This window comes from Lepisma saccharinum, chromosome 1 (assembly GCF_977018435.1).
Source record: "Lepisma saccharinum chromosome 1, izLepSacc3.1, whole genome shotgun sequence".
Lineage (NCBI taxonomy): Eukaryota > Metazoa > Arthropoda > Insecta > Zygentoma > Lepismatidae > Lepisma > Lepisma saccharinum.
The window spans coordinates 119,895,187-119,922,628 of NC_139229.1; the positions used below are offsets into that span (position 1 = coordinate 119,895,187).

Here is a 27,442-nt window from a genome sequence, read left to right on the forward strand (position 1 = left end):
ATTTGCCAACTCTGATTTCCAATATGGCGACAGTGTGACCTAGTGTAACCAAACTTTGTGGCGTGGAACAATCTAGAATCGATAAAGTAACATATTATATATTAACCATCAGTCCAGGATGGCTTCGTTTCCAGGAACTTTAGCATTTGATGAATATGGTCGACCATTTATAATTATCCGAGATCAAGATAAACAAAACCGGTTGAGCGGTGTTGATGCCTTGAAGGTAAGTACAACAGTATTTTTACATTTTCATTTTATTCATAAAAATTGCGATATTATCATTTATTCAAATTTTAAGAAAATGTAATTTAATTTAAATTATTACAGTTATTTTGAATTTCATTAGCTTAATTTCGAAGCAGAACTAAATTATATGTTGAATTTCATTTACATTATTTTTACACTAAAGTCTTTTTTTATTTACATGTTTGTGATTTTAAGATCATTTGTAATTTTTTTCACGATTGGTAAATATATTATCGTGCCACTTTGGCCGGCATGTAAATTCGAGGCTGGGAAATCCCAAAGGAAAAAACATGTGGACGAAAGAGAACGTGGGCGATATAGTAATTTAGATGCATTTTCTGTTGCGAAAGAAATACTGTAAACCTTAGCATAATGGCAATTTTGTGGTTCATAGGTAAAGTTTTTCTATAGGAGAGAGTCCTCTGAATAATTTTAAATGAACGTAGGGTACTAATTTACTATTCCACAAACAGATTTCTTCATTTTTACACAAGAACTACCTACGGTGATAAGTTCCTGTAGCATTGTCTAACATCTGGAAGGTGTTTTGTGGGTAACATTATAATATAGGGGAGACGGATTTCTTTAAATTTACAGGACGAAAGTTGGTATTTTCTGGTGAACGAGGTTGCAACACTGCATACATCGACAAAACACACTCACAACGCGCCCTGAACCAGTACGCTATCGCCCGCCATAATATGTTACAGAATCGAAATAACAAGAAACAGTAAGTACTTGTAAATGTAAGAAAGTGACATTATCTTAGAAATGCATTATTTCACCTTAGGAAATGTTCCGCATTCCAAAATAGTACATTAGCAATGTAAAAAAGTGCAAAATATATGATTTATAGGTGTCTCTCCCATACTATAATAGTACAGTTTTCTGTCATGTGGGAATGTATCATAGCGGAAATTCATTATTTTTGTTGAAAATTAATTCCCCGACGCACAGAGGCCTGCACAAGACCTGGAGCAGACCCGTTCGCAAGACATCGCTCCTGAAATGCCATGCAACCTGCGCAACACCCTCGCTTGAGCAGCTTGTCTGACCACCTGCCCAGATCGTTCCTGGCAGGCATTGTAGACCCGCCGGGTACCCGCAGTCTTACGATACCTAGTAGGTCTCAGTTCGTTCTTTCCATCAACTGCAGACCCCTCCCTCTGCATGACGTAGTTGCTTCGAGTAGAAACTGCACCGTGCCCACACCGTTCTGCGGTGTTGCCAACTGCAATAGATTTTCACTACTTAAAAAAGGGAACTCAAAGCTTCGTAAGCCACATCACCAATGAAATGAGATTTACGAATGTTGCTACCCCCCCCACACACACACATTAAAATAGGTTTTCCGTGGCACAGGATCCATAAGTATATATCGTAAACAACCAATATAGGTCACTGTATTATACGCGTGGATAGGATCACTCTTACTCATACGGTTTAATCATAAATGATATGAGCAGTGGAAGTGAATGTTTGTTAACTACTGCCATGCGGTCATTTCCTACGTAGGCTATATATAGTGATATAGGGCAGGACTGAAACGTCACGTTCGACGCCGAGGTCGCGAGTCGAACAACACACTGTTCTACTGCGAACACCAGGGCCGTAGCCTGCCAGGGGCATTGCCGTTACCCTCGTTTGGGGAGGGGGGGTTTCAAGTACTTGGATAAACGTACCAACAACAACAATCACAATAATAGTAATAAAGTAGCATGAAAGGCATTATTATCTTCATAAATCACACAAAAAGGGCACGCAAAGAGGGGGTAGAAGCCCGTTCTCACGTATTTGTGTTGAAACAGAGGATTAGAAATATTTTTTTCAACACGTCAATTTCACATTAGCTAATAATGGAAAACAAGCACACAAATTGTTTTTGAAAGAAAGAAAGTGCATGATAAATGCATTCCGAATGTACATACATATGGCATGTAAAATTTCCATCTACAATATTTTATTTTCACATGGAGCGACGTATTACATAATCAATTCATCCAACTCGTAACAAACCAACATTAATAGCAAATAATATCACGGGCCGCCATAGCATTCTCTGTTTTAAAACTTTTCTTACTTAGATCGTTCGGCGCTCAGGGCCGACTCCCGCTACCCCTTTGCTACGGCATTGAACTTGATGAGACTGTATAATATTTTATAAAATATTTCTACTTTCGTAAAATTTGAAATCAAGGGGTTCAAATTACCCCTCCATTCCCCCCCCCCCTTTGCAGGTGCCGTTGGCCGTCTGGAATGAAAATGCAAGAAAAATATGAAAATTAATTCCATCTTGAGTACCCCTTAGCCCTGCTACTCTTAAATTCTGCTAGCCTGTTTTTACTTGTACTTTAATGTTTGACCCCCACCCTGACCCCTCCGCTAGACTTAATTTCCGTCCAAGGTTGTGAGCAATGCACCCTGCCCCCTCTGGTTGCGCCACTGCGTGCCTGGTTAAGGCACCATGCAAAGAAAAACAATTAGTTTTCAGTGAGGAGATTTTTGTTTGCTCGATCATTCATTTAGATAAATGAAGCTGTAATACTGCATGCATTTCCTGGCAATAAGATAAAAACTGCTTACGCTGAACTGAAATTGCCAAGTATATAAATTCTCCTTGGAGGAGAGAGCTCCTCCTAGGACTTCGTAGGATTTAGGAGCTACGTAAGTAGGCAACACTGGCTGTAGCTGTCCACGTGGTGATGAAACACCTGGAGCGACACGCTGCCGGAGGGCTGTTTCCTTCCAGCAGGTTTTGCAGGCGCCCGGGTCTTGTTGAATGCCCAGTTACCTTGTAAGCTCAGAGCGCCTTGAAGACCAAGAACCCGGGTAAAGACGCAACTCGACTCGTTGCCGTGGGCAGGCGAGCAGGTATACCTGTCCTCGCGGGCAAGCGGGCAGTGGGTAGGTAAAAGGCAGACTATGCAGCCCTCTACCGACGCACAATAGCCTTTGGCGCGTACACCACCATAGATTATCGCGCGTCGTGCTTGTGTTTTGTCGATTGCAGGGTTTCCAACCACACCATTGTTTTCCGAAAAGATGACTTGTCATGGATGAGTGATGAAATTCATAAAACTTTTTGTAAAATAATGCGAAGAAGCTTAAAAAAGATTCCGCTTCGAGTATTTTTTGTGTTACGAAGGTTGGAAACACTGCATTGACAAAACACAAGCACGGCATGCGATGAACTACAAAGGTGTACATGCCATACTGTGTCTTACGGAAGTGAAACAACGCAAATACAAAAGTACTCGTAATGTGAAAAATTGAAATTACTTTCATCAAAAAAACATGAATACACCTTCAAGAATGTTCTGCGAAGCAGATAAGTAGGTATGAATGTTAAAAGTGACGAAACGAAGAAGTCGTGTGTTTGTGGAATAGTAAATTTTTACCCTTTTCTTTTATTGCGATTTCAACATGCTACAAATGCAATTTAAAGTGATTCGACCTCGATTTACTTCTGTTAACACATACTGCAGAGTTTTAGCGATTACTTAAGATTGTATTCAATGTATACTTTTATAGTTAGGTTAGGCAGGTCAGGTTTGGTTCTGCATTCTACTACGATTCCGATTTACTTCTACACGGTGGCCCAAAAGTCCCACACCATAGACTGAATTACAATATTTGTTTAATGTGTTGGCCACCACTGTCAAAACACATGTAGGCGTCCACATAGCAGAATGACTTCAACTCTCTTCAGTCCTCAACATTCTTCACCTGAAGAAGATAATGCAAACATTTCACATTTATTGTCATATACCTGTGGTAAGGGGAATTTTGTGCCACCCCTCCCTATCTATCTATCTCATAATCACATTAAGTGTTAGCTCAGTTATTAATTAGAAAGACATTTGTTAGTGGCTGGAAGTTGCGAGAAAATAATCTCCTTTATTGTAAGGTAAAGGTCAATGCATAACCAATTGGAGCAGTTTACGTCATTATTACAACCCATCATGGAAGTACAGCACCACATTTCAACCAGGTGGTGGAAAATTGAACTATTTTTTTATCCCCATCCTCTCCCCATGGTCTGCATAGTAATAATAATAATCCGTCGCGCAACAGCCCATGAAGGGCCTAGGCGTACCTACCGACTGCCGGTCTCCCTCCCACGCTTTCATTCGTCACCTCTAAGCGTGGAGATCTTCAACCGGTATTGGAATAGTCGGGGGGTCGGCCCGACGTATCCCCAGCCGTTATAGTAGGTCTCCGTGACCGGATTACGCTCACTCACTCGGAGCTCCCCAATTTCCTCACGATGGTGGGTTGCCACCGGCCCTATACGTAGGCCGAATAAATTCCGACCAGAGCCGGATTCGAACCTACGCCGTCCCGCAGCGAACGATCTCAAGACGAGTGAACGCCTTAACCCGCTCGGCTACGGAGGAGGACCTGGTCTGCATAGTGGATTCACCAAATTTCAGAGTTCTACGATGCCTCAAACAGGCTACAGAGGGCTCTTAGTTGGGTAATTTTAATTCTGGTCACCCAGTACACCACAGCCAAAATATCTCAATTTGGAGATAGAACATTTACATTCTCAGTGGATGAAATACTGTTGTATACACATGCATGAATTCAAAAAGCAGGTAAACAGATGAAGCACACAAGAATTTCTGTGAAAAGTCAGATAAAGGTCCAATCAACTGGAACTGTTTAGTATTTCTTCCTACCAGTTTCTTTTATTGTACTGCTGCTGTCTTCATTATTCCATTACCATTAAGCTGTGACCAGATATAACATCATCCTTGTTTGCAGTTTCCTGCCTCTGGGTGGGTCAGCATAGAAGTCAAGACTCTCCATTTTCTTCTGGTCTTCCACCACTCCTCCCTTTCCACGGTGTTCCAATCTTGTCCTCTTCTAACACTCTCCACTCTTTCCATTGACTTCTTGGTCTCCTCTTTGCCCTTATTGCCACTACTTGTTCATTGTATTCTCTTACTAGCATTCTTTCTGCACCCAGCCTCATCATGTGCCAAAACTTGTCTTATCTGCCTGATCTATTCTGTCCTGATGCTTCACCACCCTCCACTGTCTGTCCGATGTCCTCATTCCTTATTCTATCCCTTCTAGTCTTCCCCAATATACTTTTTAAGAATTTCATCTACAACGTCTGCATCTTTCTTTTGTCTGTTTTTTTTTTCAGTAGTAGACATATGCTTGAGAAAAAAGGTTTCAAAAATGAAAATTGCAATTAACTAGCTTTGTGAAAACAAACATATATACCAGGGTACATCAAACTTTATTATTTGGACAAGAAATTAACAAAATTTTGATTACATATATATCATACATTTGTTTCTAAATTCACTGTGTGCTCAAAAGAAGAAATACTGAAGTGGGGTGTTTGCACAGGCATGCTGAACACTATAAAGACTGTTGAGTGATACACTCCACCAGTGCTCAAAAAATCTTCTTCAGAGCTAGGCGCCAGGAAACCACCTACTAGTAATTGTGGATACTATAAGAAGCTGAGCCAGCCCCTATGGCGGAGTGGTTAGCACATTGCACTACGACGCCAAGGGTCCCGGTTTCGAATCCCGGACTGGGCTTGGATGTTTGTGAGTGTCCATTCATCATATCATCATTCATCACCATCTTTGCAAATTAGCCAAAAGTGGCACAAAAAGCGAAGTAAAATAAAGCAAATCAATCAGTCTATAAGCTGAGCTTCACCATTCAAAACATCGCTAAATTATGTGAGAAAGCGGGAAATGGGTGGGTTGGGGGACAAAGTAAGAAATTGTTAACGATTCTATAGAATGTTCACAACGTTGATAAAAAAAAATAATTTGCTACCTTGCGCTGTACTGCAATTTGAACTTAGTCTTCAAAGTTTCATACAGTGAAACTTATACTACAGCAAGAGATCAGTCGCCAAGCTGAAATTTTTAGTCAACCGGGATTTTTCGAGCCCTGCACTCCACATCATCTTGATATTCCCACTTCAGAAGAGAATCCTGTGTAATTTCCTGTTCCTTTGCAGGCCAAGTTCCTGCATGCAAAAGTTTTATAATCATAAATAGAAGAAATAATTCGAATTAGAAGTTGAGGAAATATCTAAGGACCTAAAATGTTTTCATCTAGAATCATCGCTTAATTTATGGAATTTTCATCACATAAATAATATGTTGTTCCAATATGTTAAAATCTTCTGTTTCAGAGCACCTGGTGGTGTGATGTTTTGTTGAGTGAATGTTTAGGTTTTGTTTGTTTGAAATTTTTGTTGCACATTGCAGTTAGGCATGTCATTCCAGTATGACATTTTTTGCTGTATTCAATGTTTGTTGATGTGACATTCAACAAAAATAGCATGCATAAATGGAGCCATAGACTGCTGCACAACTGCAAAGATGTTTCTGGAATTTTTTGACACCATATTAAAGTAACAATGCACATGAATCTTACCCCGTTGTAATACTGGTTCTTTGTAGCCCAGCTGGAGCCAACAAATCAGTTATCAATAGTGAATAATATCAGGACAAAGTGAAACAAAAACTTGCTTGTGTAAACATTAAAAAAAGTGACTAGTACTAGTGACCAGTACTGAGATATTCTGTGAATGTGTGTTCTGAAGGAAAGTCTCATTGTTAATGTAAAGAAATATGATCCTTTGTTTCATGTTTAGAACATGCAGTCACAAGCAGCTTTAGAGATTTAAGGGTTTTTGGCACCAAGCAGCTATCGTATGTTGCCGTGTGTGCAATGGTTAAGTTGTTCGCTCTACAGAGGAAAGAAAAGTAGGATACAATTGTTAATGCATCGAAAAATGAGTGTACAATCATGGGTCTTGAATTTGGGTGTAACAGGAACATAGAAATATCCAAACAAAGTTTCAATATATATAATGTATATGTGTATTTGTTTGTTCCGGCATAACTTTCGAATGCCTGGAGCGATTTCAACCAAACTTGGTACACGTATGACTTGCAACCTGGAAAGCAATACTGTGGGGATAAGACACATCTAGCAACGCTAGGGGGGAAGGAGGGGGTGGCATGTAAAAATAATCTAAAGCGACTGATATTAGTGTTGAATCCATAGTTTTCGGGGTGCTAAGATCAATAGTAATAATCAGAGTGCTGTTCAACTCTCAAGTTCATCACCTATCGGGATGGAGGTGAGTGGGGGTGAAAATTAAAATGTCAAAAATGACCAAGATTAGTATCGAATCCATAGTCTTCACAGTTGCTAATCTAATTGGTGACATTCACGATAACCAAACGTGGTACACATATGACTTACTATCTGGAAAGAAATACTGTGGGGGGTCAGACATCCCTGGCACCCCTAGGGGTGGGGAGGTGGGACATGTAAAATAATTGAAAATGATCAATATTAGTCTGGAATCCATAGGTGTCGGGGTCGCTAAGATGAATAGTGACACTCCCAATGCCGTTCAACTCCAAGACACCCCAGGCACCCGTAGGGTGAGGGTGGGAAGGGGTGACATGTAAAACGACAGGTATTAGTGTGGAATAGATAGTTTTTGGGGTCTCTAAGATTAATAGTGACACTCCCAATGCCACTCAACTCAAAGACACCCCTAGGAGTGGGGTTGGGAAGGGGGTGACGTAAAACGATCTATATTAGTGTGGAATCCATAGTTTTTGGGTCCGCTGAGATGAGTAGTGACACTCCCAAGTTCATTTTACACTATAGTTAGAATTCATTGTATTCCTGTCTAATAGAAGATTTGGATAAATAAATACCCAGGCAATGCTGGGCAATCAGCTAGTATCAATATAATAATGAGAAAAGCAAAGCGAGTGAAAAATTACAAAATTTGTTGTGCACATTGAAGGCAACTAATTCACTCTAATTTCATATAGCTATAAGTCTGAATATAAATAATGGACAAAATTAAATCAATTTCTTGTGAACTAATATAGGTACTTAAAACAATCCATACCTGGAGCCTGAGAGTTTATTATTTTCATTTGCAAAAATTTGGATTTAATTTATAATTGTCAAGGGAAAATGGCAAAATTTGCCCTGGTAAACCTGCAAAGTCAGGGAATTTCATTTCTGCTTGTATGTAGCCACCCTGATAAGGCATTTGATAATTTTGTCCTTACTTGCAAGGTTTGTTCTGTGTATTAAAGAAAAACAACACTATTTCAGTCCCACATCCTAGCTGGTCGTTCAATTGCCAACACATTGAAGACTTCTCTGGGACCCAAGGGACTGGACAAGATGATGGTATCACCAGATGGTGATGTGACTGTAACCAACGATGGAGCCACTATATTGAAAATGATGGATGTAGATCATGAAATAGCAAAATTGATGGTTCAGTTGTCACAATCACAAGATGATGAAATAGGCGATGGCACTACTGGCGTTGTTGGTATGTATTTTTATGTATAGTTTGCAGAATTTAATTGAAACTAATTTTTACATAAGGGCATAAACTTGGATATGTTTTTTGCCCAAATGTCCATGAAACCAGTATTAAACTGGACTTGGATGCATCCGATATACAGCATTTGATCACCAAAATCAGATTCAAAAATGAAAATAGTATTCAATCTCTTCCTAAATAAGGTATAAGGAAGTGTAATTCAACACAACCATACTAAAATTTCATTAATCAAATACTTTTAGTACAGTCCAGTGTAACTTGAAATGACTGACCCATGCCAAGAACATACTCAGTCATTCAGTGGAGATGTGAAACGTGGACTGATAAGGTCTGCTAAGGTTCTTGATGCTATTTACATAACTTGAATGGTTTGTTGTAAATCTTTTATTTGATGAATCACAAAAGGGTTAGGTTGGGTGACTGAAGTCGTGGGAACCTGTACCTATCCATGTTCCAAATAGCGTGGTATTAACTAACAAACAATTAAATGCAAACATTTTGATTGAAATAAATGGATACTTTAGGGACTTGGTGTATGTACTAAATCACTCTTTCATATTTTGTGAAATTGTATTGAACACATTCATTTTAGATTTTTACCTTGTAGAAAATAATGTGAAGCCGAAAATTGGAGAGTTAATTTAAACCTCCCTAAATGACTTGCTATGGCAGATTCAGAATTACTACGAACTGTACATACAGTAATTTGATATTCGATTGCTTTTATAGGGGTTGGATGTACATGTACCATACAAGATAATTATGTGAAGCCATATTTTTGTTACATTTTCTCATCCAAGTTTTATGTTTGTGCTTTCAGTTCTTGCAGGATCGTTGTTGGAACAGGCTGAGCAACTTCTGGATAAAGGCATTCATCCTATAAGGATTGCAGATGGCTTTGAATTGGCTGCTCAATGTGCAATACAGAATTTGGATCGCATTGCTGAGAGTTTTCCAATAGATGTGAATAATTTGGAACCACTCATTGAAACAGCTATGACCACTCTGGGATCAAAAATGTGAGTAATTGTGCATGCCAGAAAGTGGGTATTCCATCCATATTTTATGGCACCCTGCTCCTACCCTAGTAGAATTTCAGCCATAAATGTAATAATATTGAGGGTTTAAAATCTTCATTGACTTGTTCGTCCTAATCGGTAATTTCACTCCCCATTCTGTTTGAAAGGATGCTGCCTTGGGTGAAGAGCAAGTTCTGTGCTAAACTCATGATCTCGTTGCTGAAGATTATTGGTTTGAATCCCAGGCTGTAGCACGAAGAGCTCTGTACCAGCTACTAAGAATACAGTGAGAATGAATTACATCCAATATTGTTGCATGCTCTACGTAAATAACTTATATAAAAACAACAATGGAAAAATATAAAACTCCATTCTGCGACAACAATGGGAAAATATAAAATTCCATACTGCAGCCTTTTTGAGGGTCAAGATCTACACAGCCTTCAATTGGGTGTATTGTGGCTAGATATCCTACTGGATTTTCAAGTGGTACTTGCTCATCAGTTAGTTTTTGCCTCGCACAACACTCGTTGCTGTACTTGTTCGGTAGTTGCACAAGGCACAGACTAGAGACTTGAGGAATGACATTGTACAAGAACAGCTACTGCTGCAATTTTCCTTAAAATGACAAAAAATAAAATTAAAACATGTGCCAGAAATTTGCTCAAAAGAAAATTTGGCAGTCAAGGTGTACTCAACCAGCTTTTGCTTTTAATGAACTTGGGAGATTCTTAGGCTATTAAAAAAATCAATAAAAATGTCAAATATTTAATACTTTTGTAATAGTAAAAATTTCGTTATCAGCTAATCACATCTGTCGTCTACAAATCTCATTACCAAGGAAACATTCGTAGATATTAATAAACACAAATGCACCTTTTTCTGTTATTTTTTCAATTGCCTGTTGCCGCAGCATCTAGCCAGTTGCAATTACAAATGTCTACTAGGATGAACTTGGAACCACACACATTAAAAGCAAGAGAGCTGACCATTCAGCTGCATGGGAGTCCAATGCGTAATGTATCGGTGAGAATACTCTTGATTTACTTATGTCGTCAATGCACAGCTACTAAATTTTTACTGTTTTTTTCTTCTTGTTTTTCTTTGTGCAAATTAGAGTTTTCATGCCTTTTCATATAACTATAATATATATGTGTATTTATTTTGCAGTTTCGCAAATGCTGCTTTTGAATCGAAGGCAGGACTACATACTGCCAGGTGTGCTATTTAGAATTTTTCCCTTTTCAGTGTAAATAAATGCCACCGGCAGATGGCAGAGATTGCTGTCAATGCAGTTATGGCAGTAGCAGACATGGAGAAGAAGGATGTCAATTTCGAGTTAATCAAAGTAGAGGGAAAGGTTGGCGGGAGACTAGAAGATACTGTGTTAGTGAAAGGGGTGGTTGTGGACAAAGACTTCTCACATCCCCAGATGCCCAAGGTAAGTTTTACAGATATTGAAACAAAGTTTTGGATTAGTGTTCAGCAGCACTACGCAGTTTAAAGTCTAGAAGTTGGCCTGTGTTCTTCTATTAGAAATATATCATCATATTTTAACCTCTGGCAGGTGGGTTGGATTAAATTGCCCCACTACCACATTACAGCAATTAACATATTACTTTCCAAAAAATGGAAATGGCAGTATTTTTTTCCTTGATAAGAGGCACAATTAGGAGAGAAAGGGTTATTTACTCGAAATCCCTTTCTGGGAGCCACTAGTAGCACTCACATTATCTGAAATGAATGGACAATTTGCAAAACTTAGCACTACTAAACTGCTTTTTTGTTTCAGCTGTTGGCAATTTTCACAATGACCCTTCTAACAGAAACCACATGGCAATGTCACTATCCCCCTAAGTTGGGGGAAACCCACGCTAAGGCTAAGCTGCACAGGGATGCCCAAATGTATGTACAATGCACAACCACAAAAACTGGGCAATTTAGCTTTCTTAAGACATAGAAAAGTGGTTACTTAACTACAAAGTGGCAACAAGGTGTGTTTAAGCGATGCTCCTCTGGTTTCCATTTGTCTCTTTCTGTCTATAGACAATTGGCACAGGAAGTCTTATTGTTGTCGAACAATGGAAGATGGGTGCACATAACGTGGTGTAAATGTGTGAAAAGCATAACTGTTGGGCTAATACATTGCCTTCATTTGGTTATTGTGGGACCCAAATATGACACTAGTGGCTGGAAGCAGGCTGCTTGCCAGAGAAATTGGATGTGCCTCACCCCTCGGGCTGTGCTTTAACAGCACAATAACCAAATAAAGGTTCTGTATTGTTTTTGTTTGTTTAATCACAAGATATCATTCTGAATGAACGAAGTCTTATCTGGTATCTGTAGTGACATTTACTACACATGCTCTGAAGAACATTTGCACAATCTTCAGCTATTCATACAAAAATCAAAATATACGCACTGCTAGTTGATTAGATGAATGATATAAGAAGTAGATAATGTACTTGAAATGTTGATAATCTTTTGTTTCAGGTGATGAAGGATGTAAAGTTGGCAATACTTACATGCCCATTTGAACCCCCTAAGCCAAAAACTAAGCATAAGTTGGATGTTACATCTGTAGAGGATTACAAAGCACTGAGAGCATATGAACAAGAAAAGTTCAGTGATATGGTGCAGCAGGTATGCCATAAGATTTTACTTTAGCATTGAGAACTGAAGTGGTGTATAGTGTTTTGGTAGTAGTAGTAGTGTGTACAATTTGTTTAGAATACAGTGAAACCCTGATTTTACTTTCCTGAATTTTACATTTATCTCCATTATATATTCATTCTTCATGATCCCTATGTAGGAAAATGATTTAAAATTTTCTACATTACAATTTTTTCTCCTTTGAGGCCCTGAAAAACGTAAAATCAAGGTTTCATTGTATTTCATCAATATCGTTATTGTTTGATCATTTTCAAACTTTTTGTTGTTTTTGTAGAATTAAAGTAAAGTGGATGGCCTAATTTTTGTTTCTGGATTGAGGATTGTACATTTTCATGCATTATGCACTATACCAACCTGGTCCCAATAAAGCAAGACACATGAAGTTTTCCTTCAATTTTTAAGCTGCAAGTTTCTAATAAAACAACATAATAAAAGTACTGCTGTGTACTTAAATTTCTTAATAATTGTGTTAGGGTTTTCATGACATAAAGAAACATTCATGATGTTAACGTGGGAAACCCTGGTAAAAATTACACTAAAATTGCTGTCTATAAATGTTGCTTGTTTAATTTGTTAGGTGTGTTGGACTGAAATAGAGTTAAACAAACAACATGGGCAGTATAAAAATGATTAACATTTTGTGCTAATTAATTTGTAATGTAATACAGCCCACTGGGTTGGCCTTCTGAGATAGAAGAGTAGAAAAACCATATATAGACATATTCTAATTATATTGTTATCTTGTACTGTGGAGTTGTAAATTGTATGCCTGTTAATGTTCGGCCTCAAGTCCAGTTTACCATTAAAATTCATTCTTTGTTCACTTGGCTCCTTTGTGTATTCTTCGAATGATTGTAACCTGCATATCAAAGTTCTATTTATGAACGTAGATCTATACCTATTCATCCTGCCTGTCTATTTAGACATTTTTTTTTAACTGAGAAACTTCATTTGCAAGCTAAATCAAGTAGTCTTCCTAGTCCATTGCCTCATTTTTTAGATGTATCCGTCTTCTTCATGTCTAGGTCAAGGATGCAGGAGCAACCCTTGCAATCTGCCAGTGGGGTTTTGATGATGAGGCGAACCATTTACTCCTTCAGAAAAATTTGCCAGCTGTAAGATGGGTTGGAGGTCCAGAGATAGAGGTACTTTAAACACATTTTTTTGTTACAACTTTACCTAGTCTTACCACAGGTCTTCTTCCAATTATTTTTAAATGGATGTCATCATTAGACATTGTTTCATGTGAACAACAATTTGCAATCACAAAGTTAAACTGTAAAGAGAAGTTACACAATGGATTGATACAAGCTTTTGCTGAAATTGATGTGAAAATTATAGTATCAATAACTAACATTTGTACCTGTCAGACTTACAATTGCATATGTTCCATGAAGAGCTTGGTATTTCAGCTACTGTTTTTAAAGCATAGATACCACAAGTCCTATGATATTGTCATGATTGTTACAGCACATGACATAAGAAGTTAAAAATACAACTTCTATGATGATTGGTTTTCATCAATTAAGTCTGATCACTGAAATTTTTGTTCCTCATAGTTTATTACTTTTTAATGCCTGAGAATTACAGTTGAATAGTAAAAAAAAGTGATAGAATAATATGCAGTTGTTGATATCAGAATTAGTGACAGAGAATGAAGGAGGTTTATTTTAAAAATTGAATGCCAGGAGTGATAAGCAGCAAATAAATGGTATTGTGTATATGTGCATGGTTTGTGCCGGATTCACCTTACTGTCAATTATGTAAGGGTGACAATGTGGGTGCCATGCAAAATAAATTTCTTTTGCCTATTAATACTGGTGTTCTCAGAAATCAGTGCAGGTAAAAGAGTACACAAATTTAGTAAGAAATAATGGTATTTAATGCTTAAAAAAATACTTTTAGTAACTTAAGATATCTCTAATTTTCTTAGAATAAAAGTGTGTATGTATTGGACATGCACCAATATAAAATTTTCCTCTTTAAAATCTTCATCTGTTGAATTATTTTTGTGGTCTTCAAGAGTGTCGAAGGAAATGTAATGTCTCCATAACAGAGTGGGTAGCACAGCATTAGCATGGACATTCTTTTTGAGTGTTCCTTTATCAATTTCATCACTCATCTTCATCTTTGCAATTATCTAAAAGTGCCAGAAAAGCAAAGTAAAATAATTCCAATCAATCAAATGCTTGTTGTGACCTAGTAACTGAAAGAGGGTTATTGGCAGTAAGAAATTATGGCCCATTTGTAGAAACAACATATCCATGAAATAGGAAAGTGTAGTGATAAGCTAATGCATAGAGACATGCATATTTTGATTTTGAAAGGTGTGAGGTTGACACGCCCCTTTAGATTTGTGTGTAAATGTAAGTTAGCTAATTTCCCATCGTCGGACTTCTCAGGTTTTGCTTAACATGTTAATGAACCACAACTCCTTAGATTACACTAACCTCTACGCATGCAGAGAAAAATATGTGTGTTTCACTTTCACAAATAACAAAATTCAGACATGTTTCAATTTTTTTCTTCCTCGATCTTAAGAAACCTACAAATTTCCACAAATATTAAGATTTATCAACGTTAACCACATAAAAACACTGAAAAATACTTACTATGTAACTTATAAATTGTTACATACAATATTACTACCTTTTTCAATAAACCAATATCTTCATTATCACATTTTGCTTTTTATATTTTTTTTATTTTTTATTTTATTTTCCATAACCAAAATCCTCTAGCTTATGATATTTTTCTTACAGGTTAACATAAAGGTTGGTCGTAAACCACAAATGTTCAGAAATACTATGCTGTCACGATTATTGACAAGGCCATTACATGGTCCCTTCCAGTTACCAAAAGAAAATTTTAGGTAGCTGAGAGAAATAAAATTTTCTTTCCAATATTAAAGTTTTCTCAATTTGTTCAATATCAGAGCTCCAACTTCTCATCTGCTTTAACATTTGACCAGGTCGTGGTTCTTCCAACGCTCTAATAATTCCACCTTGCAGGAACTACTGCAACGGAGCTTCTTCAAATTTCCGAAGTACGAACTTTCTTCGACCAAGGGTCTTGAATGGTAGCTACATTGTGGTCAACTTTCATTACGACATAAGGACCGACATAATATTCAAAGAACTTGGAAATCACATTGTCTTTGGTTGAACTTAGCTTACGGTTCTTCTTAAGCACTTGATCACGAACTTCTAATGTGTAGGATTGTTGTGTAACAGCCGACTTTCCTTCTTTCATCTTTTCCAATGTGGGAAGAAATTAATCTTCAGTCTCAGCTTCCTCTTTCTCAGGTTCTTCTCTTCACTTCGAATCTTGTTGTAGATCAAAACTACTACTTAGTTTCTTCCTTTTCACATTACATCCTGTCTTCCATTACATCTATCTTCTTCAAAACACTTTCTCGGAATTCCTTGTGTTTTTCATCTAGTCTTTGCTGCTCTTTCTTTTTCTTCATTTCTTAATCTTTACTGCTCTCCTTTATCTTCATTTCTTTCTGCTGTTCATTCATTCCTTCAAACATCTGGAACATCCTTTCAGCAAATGATAGCATTTCAGTACTCGAAATACTTTTTCTGCTGACACCGCAGAAATATCACTTCTCCTGTGACTACCTTCAAATTGGCACATCCTTGATGAAAATGTTCCTTGCATTTGGAGCACTGAAGCACTACATCTTCACCTTTCTTATTATTATTACAACAGTTAACAGATTCAATCTTTTGTTTCCTACTGTCACTGTGTAGAGTTCTTTTTTGCATTCCCAATTGCAAATGATTATTGTTTTGTTTTACAACTTGAAGAAATAGCGGGTTTGTTTATTCTTCTGGTCCTGTTACGGTCACCAAAATTTCCTCTGGTACGCACTTTTAGATTTGTGTGTAAATGTTCTAAGTTAATTTCCCATCATCGGACTTCTCAGGTTTTGCTTAACACTGTAATGAACCACAACTCCTTAGATTACACTAACCTCTACGTGTACAGAGAAAAATATGTGTTTCACTTTCACAAATAACAAAATTTCAGATATGTTTCAATTTTTATCTTCCTCGATCCTTAAGACACACACATTTCCACAAATATTAAGATTTATCAACGTTAATCGCATAGAAACACTGAACAATACTGACTATGTAACTTATAAATTGTTACATTCAATATTACTACCTTTTTCAATAAACCAATATCTTCATTATCACATTTTGCTTTTTTTTCATAACCAATATCCTCTACCTTATGACATTTTTCTTAGAGGTTAACATAAAGGTTGGTCGTGAACCACAAATGTTCAGAAATTCTTCGTGCTGTCAGCATTATTGACAAGGTGAATTTTCCTACCATATATTGCCACAAATGAACTGCAAAATAATATCTTAAACACAAAATTTAGAGTTTATTTACTGACAAGACGCTTTCTGAAGTCTTAATTATCCTGAGAGTTATGGAAATCACTGAAAAATTGATTAATTCTTCTGTAAATATTTGAGAACCAAAAGTAACTGCTTTACACAGGTATAAACTTGATACTCTAACAATCACATAAATGTGCTATTTGAAGTGAAATGTTAATTTTCTGTAATAAAGGGTTTTTAATTTAAATTTAGAATTATATTCCCCTTTTTATTTCCAAAATTGGATTTTATATACTGCTTTTGATCCCATTTGTAACAAGTAGTATGTTTTTAAATTTTGTTTTGTGCAATTTGTTTACCTGTACCTGAGCTCAGTATGAAGTAAGTGTTAATGTATTTTCCTTATTTGCAGTTAATAGCTATTGCTACAGGTGGTCGCATTGTTCCTCGCTTCGAGGAGTTATCTCCTGATAAATTGGGCCATGCTGGATTAGTTCGAGAACTTTCATTTGGCACAACCAAAGACAAAATGTTGGTGATTGAGGAGTGTAAGAACTCTCGTGCAGTGACAATATTCATAAGAGGAGGAAATAAAATGGTAAGTATTGCTGTATTTAGCCCCTATATCCCTACTAGTTCAGTGTACAGCAAGTTCCAACGAGGATGGTGGCAGTGGCCACTGAAATTAATCGAAAAAGAAAAAACAGCTTCACGGATAAAAGTCCGTACTAGTTTCTCCGTATTTAAAGATTTCTTGTTGCAATTAAATAGGGGTGAACTTGCTCCCATGGTCCAGAATTGACTGATACAAATTTTATCACTGATATCAGTGTGCAGTCTGAGTATCCTGAGAGGAAAAATATGGAAGTTTTCGTATTTCTCTATAAAGTCCATGGAAGAATATATTGCTTTTGTAAATGGAAATTGCTGCACTATTATCAGTTAAATGAGCTTTAAAAACATTGTTGTAGTTGTAAAAATGGTGAAGAAATTTATATTTGCTCTAATGTTGGTTTTCTTCAATTAGGGACAGAGAACAGGAATTTTTGTTATCTGCAGTTTGCTACATTTATTGTTTTTCTAGTGCTTGGGAATTACAGTTGAATAGTAAAAGAAGCGATAGGATAATGTTGACATCAGAATATGCAATTAGGTTACTTTAACTTTGGATGCCATAACTGATGTTTCATAAAAAGATATGATAATATGATGTATGTATGTATGTTTGTTTGTGCATGGTTTGTGCCGGATTCATTCTGCTGTCAATGATAATGTGGGTGCCATTCAAAAGAAAATTTCTTTTGCCTGTTAATACTGCTGTTCTTGCACATCAGTGGAGGTGAAGGATAACATTCTTTTGAAGTAATACTAAGGAAAAGTACTTTCGATAACTTGAAGATGTTAAAGTTGTGTAAAGTGTTTTATGCATTGGACATGCAAAATTTTACATTTTAAAGTCTTCATCTGTTGTATTATTTTTAGGGATGGGACCGATTAATCGGTACTCTATCGGTATCAGCCGATATAGGCATATCGGTTAATCGGTAAAATTACCGATTATTTTACCGATCCGATATATCGATAAATATCTTATAATTTAGTGCAAAATTCTGCCATTTTGTTGAAATTTTTATGGATAATCTCCATGCCCTTCTTTCTAAAAAGTAAATGTCTAAATATTCAACTTATTTTGCACTGCAGTAACCTCGAAACACACATTTATTAAGGAGATCAATGAACATTTCAGGTTCTTCAAGGACCATTTCCAATTTTATATCTGATCGGTAGAATATCGGTTATCGGTATCGGTAAATTTTATATCGGTACTTTATCGGTATCGGCCCATCCCTAATTATTTTTGTTATATTTGTTATACTTTTAAGCATGTGGAAGGAATGTAATGCTTATCACAACCTAGTAATTCAATGAAGTTTGTATATATCCTAACTAATGTAATATGTAAATTATCATTATTTGGTTAGGATAGTATTAAAAGAGCCTATGAATATACGTATATTCAACTACTGTGTACAATCATAAATATGCTGTAATAAATTAAGACAACACAAAGGACTTGAAAAGTACAGTTTAATAGTAAATAAGTGATAGGATAATATCCCATCATTAGCATTAGTTTATTCTTAAATTTGTATACCATGGGTGAAAGAAACATAATATTGTGTGTGTCTGTGCATGCATACATGGTTTATTCCAGATTCACTCTACTGTCACATGTAAGGGTGATGATGTGGGTGCCATGTAAGAGAAATGTCTTTAACCTATTAATTAGGGATGGGACTGATTAATCGGTACTCTATCAGTATCGGCCGATATAGGCATATCGGTTTATCGCTAAAATTACCGATTATTTTACCAATCCGATATATCGATAAATATCTTATAATTTAGTGCAAAATTCTGCCATTTTGTTGAAATTTTTATGGATAATCTCCATGCTCTTCTTTCTAAAAAGTAAATGTCTAAATATTCAACTTATTTTGCACTGCAGTAACCTCGAAACACACATTTATTAAGGAGATCAATGAACATTTCAGGTTTTTCAAGGACCATTTCTAATTTTATATCGGATCGGTAGAATATCTGTTATCGGTATCGGTAAATTTTATATCGGTACTTTATCGGTATCGGCCAAAATTTCATATCGGCCCATCCCTACTATTAATAGTGGGGCCTCCCCGATGGTGCAGTGGCACCGTCGTTGCCCTGTAATCAAGGGGTCCCGGGTTTGATAACTGGTGGAAGACACATAGTGGTTCGGATTCCACTTTAAACTGTAGATACAGTCCCGATTAGCTTAGTGTGCATAAAGTGGACTTAAAACAGCAAATCAATCAATCGAGCCTATTCATAGTGGTGTTCTCAGTGCAGGTGAAAGAGAACATAAGTTTAGTAAGAAGTATTGCTTTGTTTGTATTTTCTAATTGAAGTCTGGGAAATAAAATAAATTTGAAAATTTCAGATTATAGAAGAGGCAAAACGCAGCATTCATGATGCATTGTGTGTGGTGCGGAATTTGGTGCAAGACAACAGAATAGTGTATGGTGGAGGAGCTTCTGAAATCTCATGTGCTGTGGCAGTGTCTCTGGAAGCTGACAAGGTAAGTTGAGTAGCATGTGTATTATAACACAATATTCAATCTAAGAGGGAAAATATTCTTGGTAACAGGGGATCAGCACTTTTGTCTTGTGATGTGAGCGGTACTGTATTGAATTTTTGGTTTAACCTAGCTTTATGAAAATATGGGGAAGTTGCTTGAAGGAAGAAGAATGTATTCAGAACACAGGGGAGGAAAGGGAGTTGTTGATTGATATGCAGACAATTCATCTTGGCATATTTGACTCTGCTCTCCAGAGATGTTTCAGAAAAGCACAATCAAAGTATTATTTTACTGTTATTGTAAAAGTAATATGACCATATACTGTGCAAAAGTAAATCACTCTGAACCATTGGGAAGTCTATATTCCATGGACTTCACGCTCTGATGTGGGTGAAACAGTTGACATGGGCACTGTCTTTCTTGTATGTGAAAGTGTTCACATATCCTTCTAGTACATTAATCAGTGTTACTTCTTTTAGGTTATATTAGGCATGTAAGAGTAACTAGGAAAGTTAACATTAAAACATTTGATTGGTGTGAAATTGATAATTGCAAGATTAAAATTTATCAACAAGGTCCATTCCCATGAATAAGAATTACTGGGATATAGAGTTTTAAATGAAGCTTCCAATTTGAAGTTGGAAAATTATTTTTTCTTCAGATATCCGACAATTGTTTTTTACAATTTCTCTTTATTTTCGTGAAAGTGATTACATTATGTAACTTCAACAATGTTGTAGTGGAAGATTTGTTCAATTTCTAGTATGTGAGGGAGCATTTTTTTTTTTAAATATTTTTTTGTATTAACCCATCTTTGTGGAAATAATTGGAATTTTGCATGTAAGAGGAAGAAAAGATGTGTTTAGAACAGGGGAGGGGCTAATTGATAAGCTAACCATTTAACTTGGCAGATTTTTTCCGTTCTCCAGGGATGTTTTAAAAAGCACAGTCAAACTATTATTTTACTGTTGTAAGAATAATACATGACCATATACTGTGCAAAAGTAAATCACTCTGAACCATTGGGAAGTCTATATTCCATGGACTTCACACACTGATGTGAGTGAAACAGTTGACTTTGTTAATGTAAAAGTACCTCTATGTATAATATATCCTTAAAGTTAACATTAACCTTTAGCAGATGAAGCATTTTGTACCTGGATAGCCTCTCCAGAGCAAACCTTTTCAAGCTGTAGAGAGATGAAATTGGTTTTGTTTTCTTAAAGACAGGTCTTTAAGAGGTAAAAGTTATACCCACTCAATGATAAGTGTTAAGAAGAAGAAAATTAAAATTTAAAAAAAGAAATTGGCCTCTTACAGTGGGCCGAAGTGAACAAACAAAATGTAGCAGTGGTATATTCCTACAACCATAAAAAGTTTCATTAAAAGTAGGCCATACCTCTTGTGGGAAAATAAATATTACAATGTATAAAGAGCAGCAGTGTTGCCAACTTAACAGATACAATTTCCAGAACTAGACCCTTAATTGTCACATGTTGGAAGTGTCATTATTACATGTAAAAGTGAAATATATTAAGAAGAAAATCTGTCCAATAATATTACAAGGAGTAACAAAGGACTTTTTCAATCTGCTTGTTAATAAAAGTAACAATGGATATATTGTTTTGTAATTCGAGTATATCATAACTTCATATGTACACTAATGAACAAAGACAGAACTGAAATATCATCTATAGTTTTCAATACATGGCACATTAATTGCTGCTATGTGATGCTGGAAGATATAAATCTCCCATCCGTCTGCTAAGGGTTAAAACATTTTGAGTGGTATGAAATTGCTTCAAGGATGAAGATAAATTGTGTTGCAGATGTGACTGATGGGAATTCATAGGCTGATCATTTCACTTGGCAGATTTGATCATGCCTCCCAGGGATGTTTCAAAAGGCACAGTCAAATTATTATTTTACTGTTGTAAAATAATACATGACCATATACTGTGCAATAGGAATTCACTCTGAACCATTGGGAAGTCTATATTCCATGGACTTCACTCTCTGATGTGGGTGAAACAGGTGACTTTGACATGTCTTTGCTTCATGTATATATCCTTTCTTGATATATGCAAGGTGTTTCTTCATGCTTTTTTTCAAGAAGTATACAAAAGCTTTTTTGTGACGAGAGTGGCACGTAGAATATAATATGCAGGATCCCTTTTCAGCCATCCCATTCCGGTGTTATCTCTTGGTGAGATGGACAAACTTCAAATTTCCAGATATATACATATAGGTATATATTTTTATTAACTTGCCATCTTTTTCCAATTACTAATGCACAGTTTTTTATCAGCATGTACAGTGGGATCCATGAGTATTACAGTGCAAATTGTCCATCACCACGTTCATGCACTCTATTTGACCCAATAAGAGCTTCAAGAATTAAAATAAAACTCAAAACAAGCTGTTGACAACTTCTGCACCAGCATACACGAAAATTCATCGCTAAAAAACACATAGGATGTAATAGAAAAATTAATGAAAGTAGTCATGGACAATTTGCACGGTAATACTCATGGATCCCACTGTACATATACTGTGATCTGTACTGAACAAAAGTAGGTTTCATTTGTAAATCTTCTCATTTGTGGTTACCAAGATATTAACTCCCTTCAATGCTTAAAATAGGGAGCTGGTATTTGTGACAAATACAGATCTGTTTACAGTGGGAAATTTGAAATTTCATACCTCTGTATATGAAGAAAGTTTAATATCTTGGGTACTAATTGTAATGTTATGAGTTATACCTTCTTTTGTTAAGTAGACCAGTGCACCGTACTCACCGTACTCCGGTGAGGAGGGGAGGGGTAGAGTGGACCATGCTTCCTTATGGCCCGAGCAGAATGGAAGAAAGGAAAGTTGAGATTTTTTCCTTGTGGGTTGCTCTATAAAACTACGTGTAGATTAACCCTTAGATGACGAAGAAGCGAGTTTTGCCGGAAAATGCACGAACAACGAAAGTGTTTTCAGCGGGAATTTTAAATTTCCGCATGCTTTACATAAATTTTTAATCTCTGGAACTAAGAACGCTAGAGTTACAAATTATAGCTTGTTTTATTCAGTACTCATGGGGCTATAAGCTATGGCATAAAAACAAAATTTTCCATCATCAATTAGAATAAGAATAAAGAAAGAAAAATTGATCTTTTTTACCAAATTTGAAAATCGTGTGCCCCTATTCAGCAGCGCCAGGACGTAAATGTGCAAAATTATACCTGCAGATCCCCGATATGTTTGGCATTATCGTACCTGTATACTGTAAAGCAGTAATCTGTCGGTCCCGTCCAGTTGGTTTTTGCCATGTCATGAGGTTCAGAGTCACTGTCGCTGCCGGAAGCCAGCCCTGTATCGTCGTCAGAGTTGTGGTTACTCAACACCTAAGGTCAGGATTGTTGTCATTGTCGGGTTCCGAGTCTGAGGGGAAAGAAATGGAAAACCGGCACAACACTCCTCCACTAATCTATATAAAAAGCTGACACAAGACCCCCACAAACAGTTCGCCACTGCAAAAGTACACCCGACCACTTGTAACCCTGCAAAGTGAATTCATGAATCCATGAATTCGCCCTTCAAAAAGCTTTACTGAAAAGACAGCCACCAGCCACTCCCCCCATACTCCTGTGAGCTGGATAAACATGTCATTGAAGCCAAAGATAGCATAGCATAGCATGGCTGAAGAGAGACTGGAAACCCTTTTCCCACATGCTAACGCCTGTTTGGAAGTGAACAAGCACATCGTAAATACAACCTCTGACAATAAAGTTCGGTGAATGATCCTGAATATTCAAAGTAGACAAATTCTTAATGAAACCTGCCTTAATGTCCTTCGAAGTAGTCCCCTCCCATGGCTATGCACCATTGAGAACGACTGTACATGTCCTGGAAACTTTTAGGGGCTATAAGCTATGGCATAAAAGCAAAATTTTCCATCATCAATTAGAATAAGAATAAAGAAAGAAAAATTGATCTTTTTTACCAAATTTGAAAATAGTCTTCTTTCGGGATGGTGTTCAAGACCCTCGTCACGTTCCGTTGGATGTCCGGAATATCCTTAAATCTGTGACCTTTCAAAGCGATTCTGAGGCGTGGGAAGAGAAAGAAATCTGGAGGATTCAGATCCAAATTTCCTACAATGCATTGCTACAGAGGATGAGAGCTGGTGTGTGAGGTACGACCCTGAAACGAAACGCCAAAGCATGGAATGGCGTTCTCCTGCATCACCCCGTCGGAAGAAGGTCAAGTCGTAAAAATCACGCATCAAGACGATGCTTATCACTTTCTTTGACAGTGATGGCATGATCAACAAGGAATTCCTGCCGGAGGGAACAACAATTTTTCCACCTTGGCCTTCTTCCGATGGGGTGATGCAGGAGAACGCCATTCCATGCTTTGGCGTTTCTTTTCAGGGTCGTACCTCACACACCAGCTCTCATCCTCTGTAGGAATGCATTGCAAGAAATTTGGATCTGAATCCTCCAGATTTCTTACTCTTCCCACGCCTCAAAATTGCTTTGAAAGGTCAGAGATTTGAGGATATTCCGGATATCCAACGGAACGTGATGAGGGTCTTGAACACCATCCCGAAAGAAGACTTTTCTCAAAGTTTCCAGGACATGTACAGCCGTTCTCAACGGTGCATAGCTGTGGGAGGGGACTACTTCGAAGGACAGTAAGGTAGGTTTCATTAAGAATTCGTCTACTTTCGATATTTAGGATCATTCACAGAACTTTGTTGTCAGAGGTTGTATTTTGTCCCAGCGAAGTGACTCCTCTCGGTGACTTTGAACCCTCCTCCACCACTTGGCTGCCAGCCCATTATCACTGACATGTGAAAAGGGAAGGAAACCGGAAGATTATTTTAGTGCGTTCATTCCCTTGCTAGAGGAGCCTGTGCATATCCCAGAAAAAAATAAAATAGAACGTGATTTTCGGAGAGCTGACCCCATCCCCCATATAACCGAAATGATATTAAACCTTGCTCATTGTTCATCACATACCTCATGACTCATGCAGAACTCAAAACATGTATATCCGAACATAATCAGTGTCACAGTATGTCCAAAAAGTCAGATACTACACTCAAAAGCATCTAGTCACCTATATGTGATGGGCCGTCGTTTAAGGGTTAACAAGTAATTGTCATTTCAGTTAAAAATTGGAACATTTCGCAGTACCCCTGTAATTTAGCAACAGACCCGGGGTGCCATGGTGCACACTTTGGGAATACTAAAGTAGACTATAACTATGCTACTAGAGAAGAAATTTCAAAAGCAATGATTTTGTAACAAAAATTTGATATTTGTCCATCCCCCAATCTGGCTATGATAGAATGTTTGTAGAAAGAATTACACATTTGTTGTTTATACTTACAGAAAAAAAATAATTTCGAATGTGAAGTGACAAGTTTCTTGTAAGGAGGGGAAAAAAAACATATGTAAGAGTGCAGGTGTAGTTGACAGACCACCAAGAACTTTCAGACCCTCCTCTCTTGTTCCATTTTTTATCTGACATGTGATGCCAAAAGGAACTGCCCGTTCCATTATCACTTTCTTTGTAGGCTGGAAAATATTGTTAGTCACTTGCAGAAGTAATGTTTGGACCAGGGAATGTGAGCTGCATGTAAGCTGCAGCATCTGTCACGGGAGAAGAACATCATCAAATTTTATGCCTTCCGGCCACAATAGCTGCATTGCTTCATTAAAAAGCCTTGTTATTGTTACATGTGTAGCCCCAGCTAGCTCTCTACACACTAGCAAATAATTTTTTGTTGAGAAAGTTTCGTCATTATTTAGCACTCCCACAATCACATTTACACTTTTCTACCGGTGGTCTGTAGTTTCGTCAATACATGCCCAAATATTTTGATGCGCACATTGTGAGCGAATATGTTGTAAGGTCTGCTCGTAACACGTTTTTGGCAACGTTGATTTGTCAGGCGGTTCGAAGTTCTTATATTTCGTGAGAAAGTTTCGTAAATCAGGGTTCTTTAATTTGAACAGTGGAATATCTGCGGACGCAAAAGCTCTGCACAAGTCCTTTGAAAAAGCGGACAATTTTGACGGTTCAACAGAAGTAGATGGGAGTTTGTTGCCCGATAAGTGCCAGTCTGCCGATTAAACATGAAGCAGCAGCAACATGCTTGTTGCTATCTAAATGCTGCGTAATTTGCAAAAGTTGGTGAGCTGCAATAGATTTACCACACGGTTGGCAAAAGAACACTTTGCCATCAGTTGAAAACACATCCTTATATTCTTTACAGAACTGTTGCAAACGAGATAAAACACTTGCCTTAACTTTTGGCATATCACACGAGAAAACACACACTGCTGCACAAGCACCGAATCAGAACATGATAAAAGCAGAAACTCTCTCGAAGCTAAGCATTACGTTGTACGCTTGCCTCATCTGGGTAATATTTTTCCCCAATAGGATTGTAGGTGAGGTGCCAGAAGTCTGCCAGCGAGCGTGTTCGAAGACAAAACAAACCTAGCACTCTCAATATGAAAGAGGTGCGGAGAATAAAAATTTTTCCTTCGAGAATTTCGAGGTAGCTGAAGTCGATGAGCGATTAATTAAAATGAAAATTCGCAAGATATGTATTTACATACGGAAAATTGGAAAATATGTGTTTTTATGTAAAATAAAATTTGCTGTGTTGACATATAAGGCTATGATCAGAATTTTGGGAAAAACGAGGGTCTCTATCTTATCCCAGAAAAAACATTCATTTACCTAAAGTTCCGTTCCCTAGTCATTATATCTGGAGTCGTAGAATTGAGAGTTGACTGCATAACAAACTTTCTCATAAAATAACATGTAACAAGTAAATGTCATTATTTGTGTTTCAGATCTCTTCCTTGGAACAGTATGCATTCAGGTCATTTGCCGAGGCCCTTGAGAGCACTCCATTGGCACTGGCTGAGAATTCTGGCCTCTCGCCAATTCATACTGTGACCGAGATCAAAGTTCGTCAGGTGAAGGAAAACAACCCAGCACTAGGCATTGATTGTATGCTCAAAGGAACAAACAGTAAGTACATTACAACAAAAAGTTAATTGAAAGTTGTTGAATTAATTTATTTTTGGCTTTTTCCACTGACATACTTCTCTTCTTTTTAGATATGAAAGAGCAACATGTCATAGAAACTCTCCACAGCAAGAAGCAACAAATCCTGTTAGCAACTCAGCTGGTGAAAATGATATTGAAGATAGACGACATAAGATCTCCAGAAGATGCCATGGGCTTGTGAAGGGATGCAGTAGTAGGAATATTCATGGGATGCAAGCCTCTACCTGCAAGTGTTTTGTTTACTCCAGTAATGCACAGCTGCACTTGGGAGTGTGTTGTCTGTTTCATCAACTTATTCATTCCAACGTGCTGCTGTTTTTGTTTTTTTCAGTTAACTTCTGCAATTGTCTAAGCTTGCAAATAACATTTTCTATCATTCAGTGTAATTTTAAAATTTAGTTGAAGTGAAAGAAAGGTGGAAAACAACTGGACTAAACCTGGAAAATCAATAACTTATTTGTTATATTTGTAGAAATTCCTAAATGAAATTTTCCCAGTGGTGTTTCACTTGCTGATCTACACTTGTAGATTAATTGCTTAATAAAATAAATACATAACCACA

At 37.2% G+C, this 27,442-nt stretch overlaps 1 protein-coding gene across 1 annotated transcript; it reads left to right on the forward strand.

Annotated features, from left to right (window-relative positions):
* Positions 1-27,442, forward strand: CCT5 (chaperonin containing TCP1 subunit 5). The gene is made up of 10 exons (XM_083137816.1): positions 1-226; positions 8,383-8,608; positions 9,444-9,642; positions 10,891-11,083; positions 12,136-12,285; positions 13,341-13,460; positions 17,092-17,277; positions 19,660-19,797; positions 26,661-26,841; positions 26,931-27,442. The coding sequence occupies exons 1-10, from the start codon at positions 119-121 to the stop codon at positions 27,059-27,061; spliced, it is 1,632 nt and encodes a 543-aa protein (XP_082993942.1). The 5' UTR covers positions 1-118; the 3' UTR covers positions 27,062-27,442.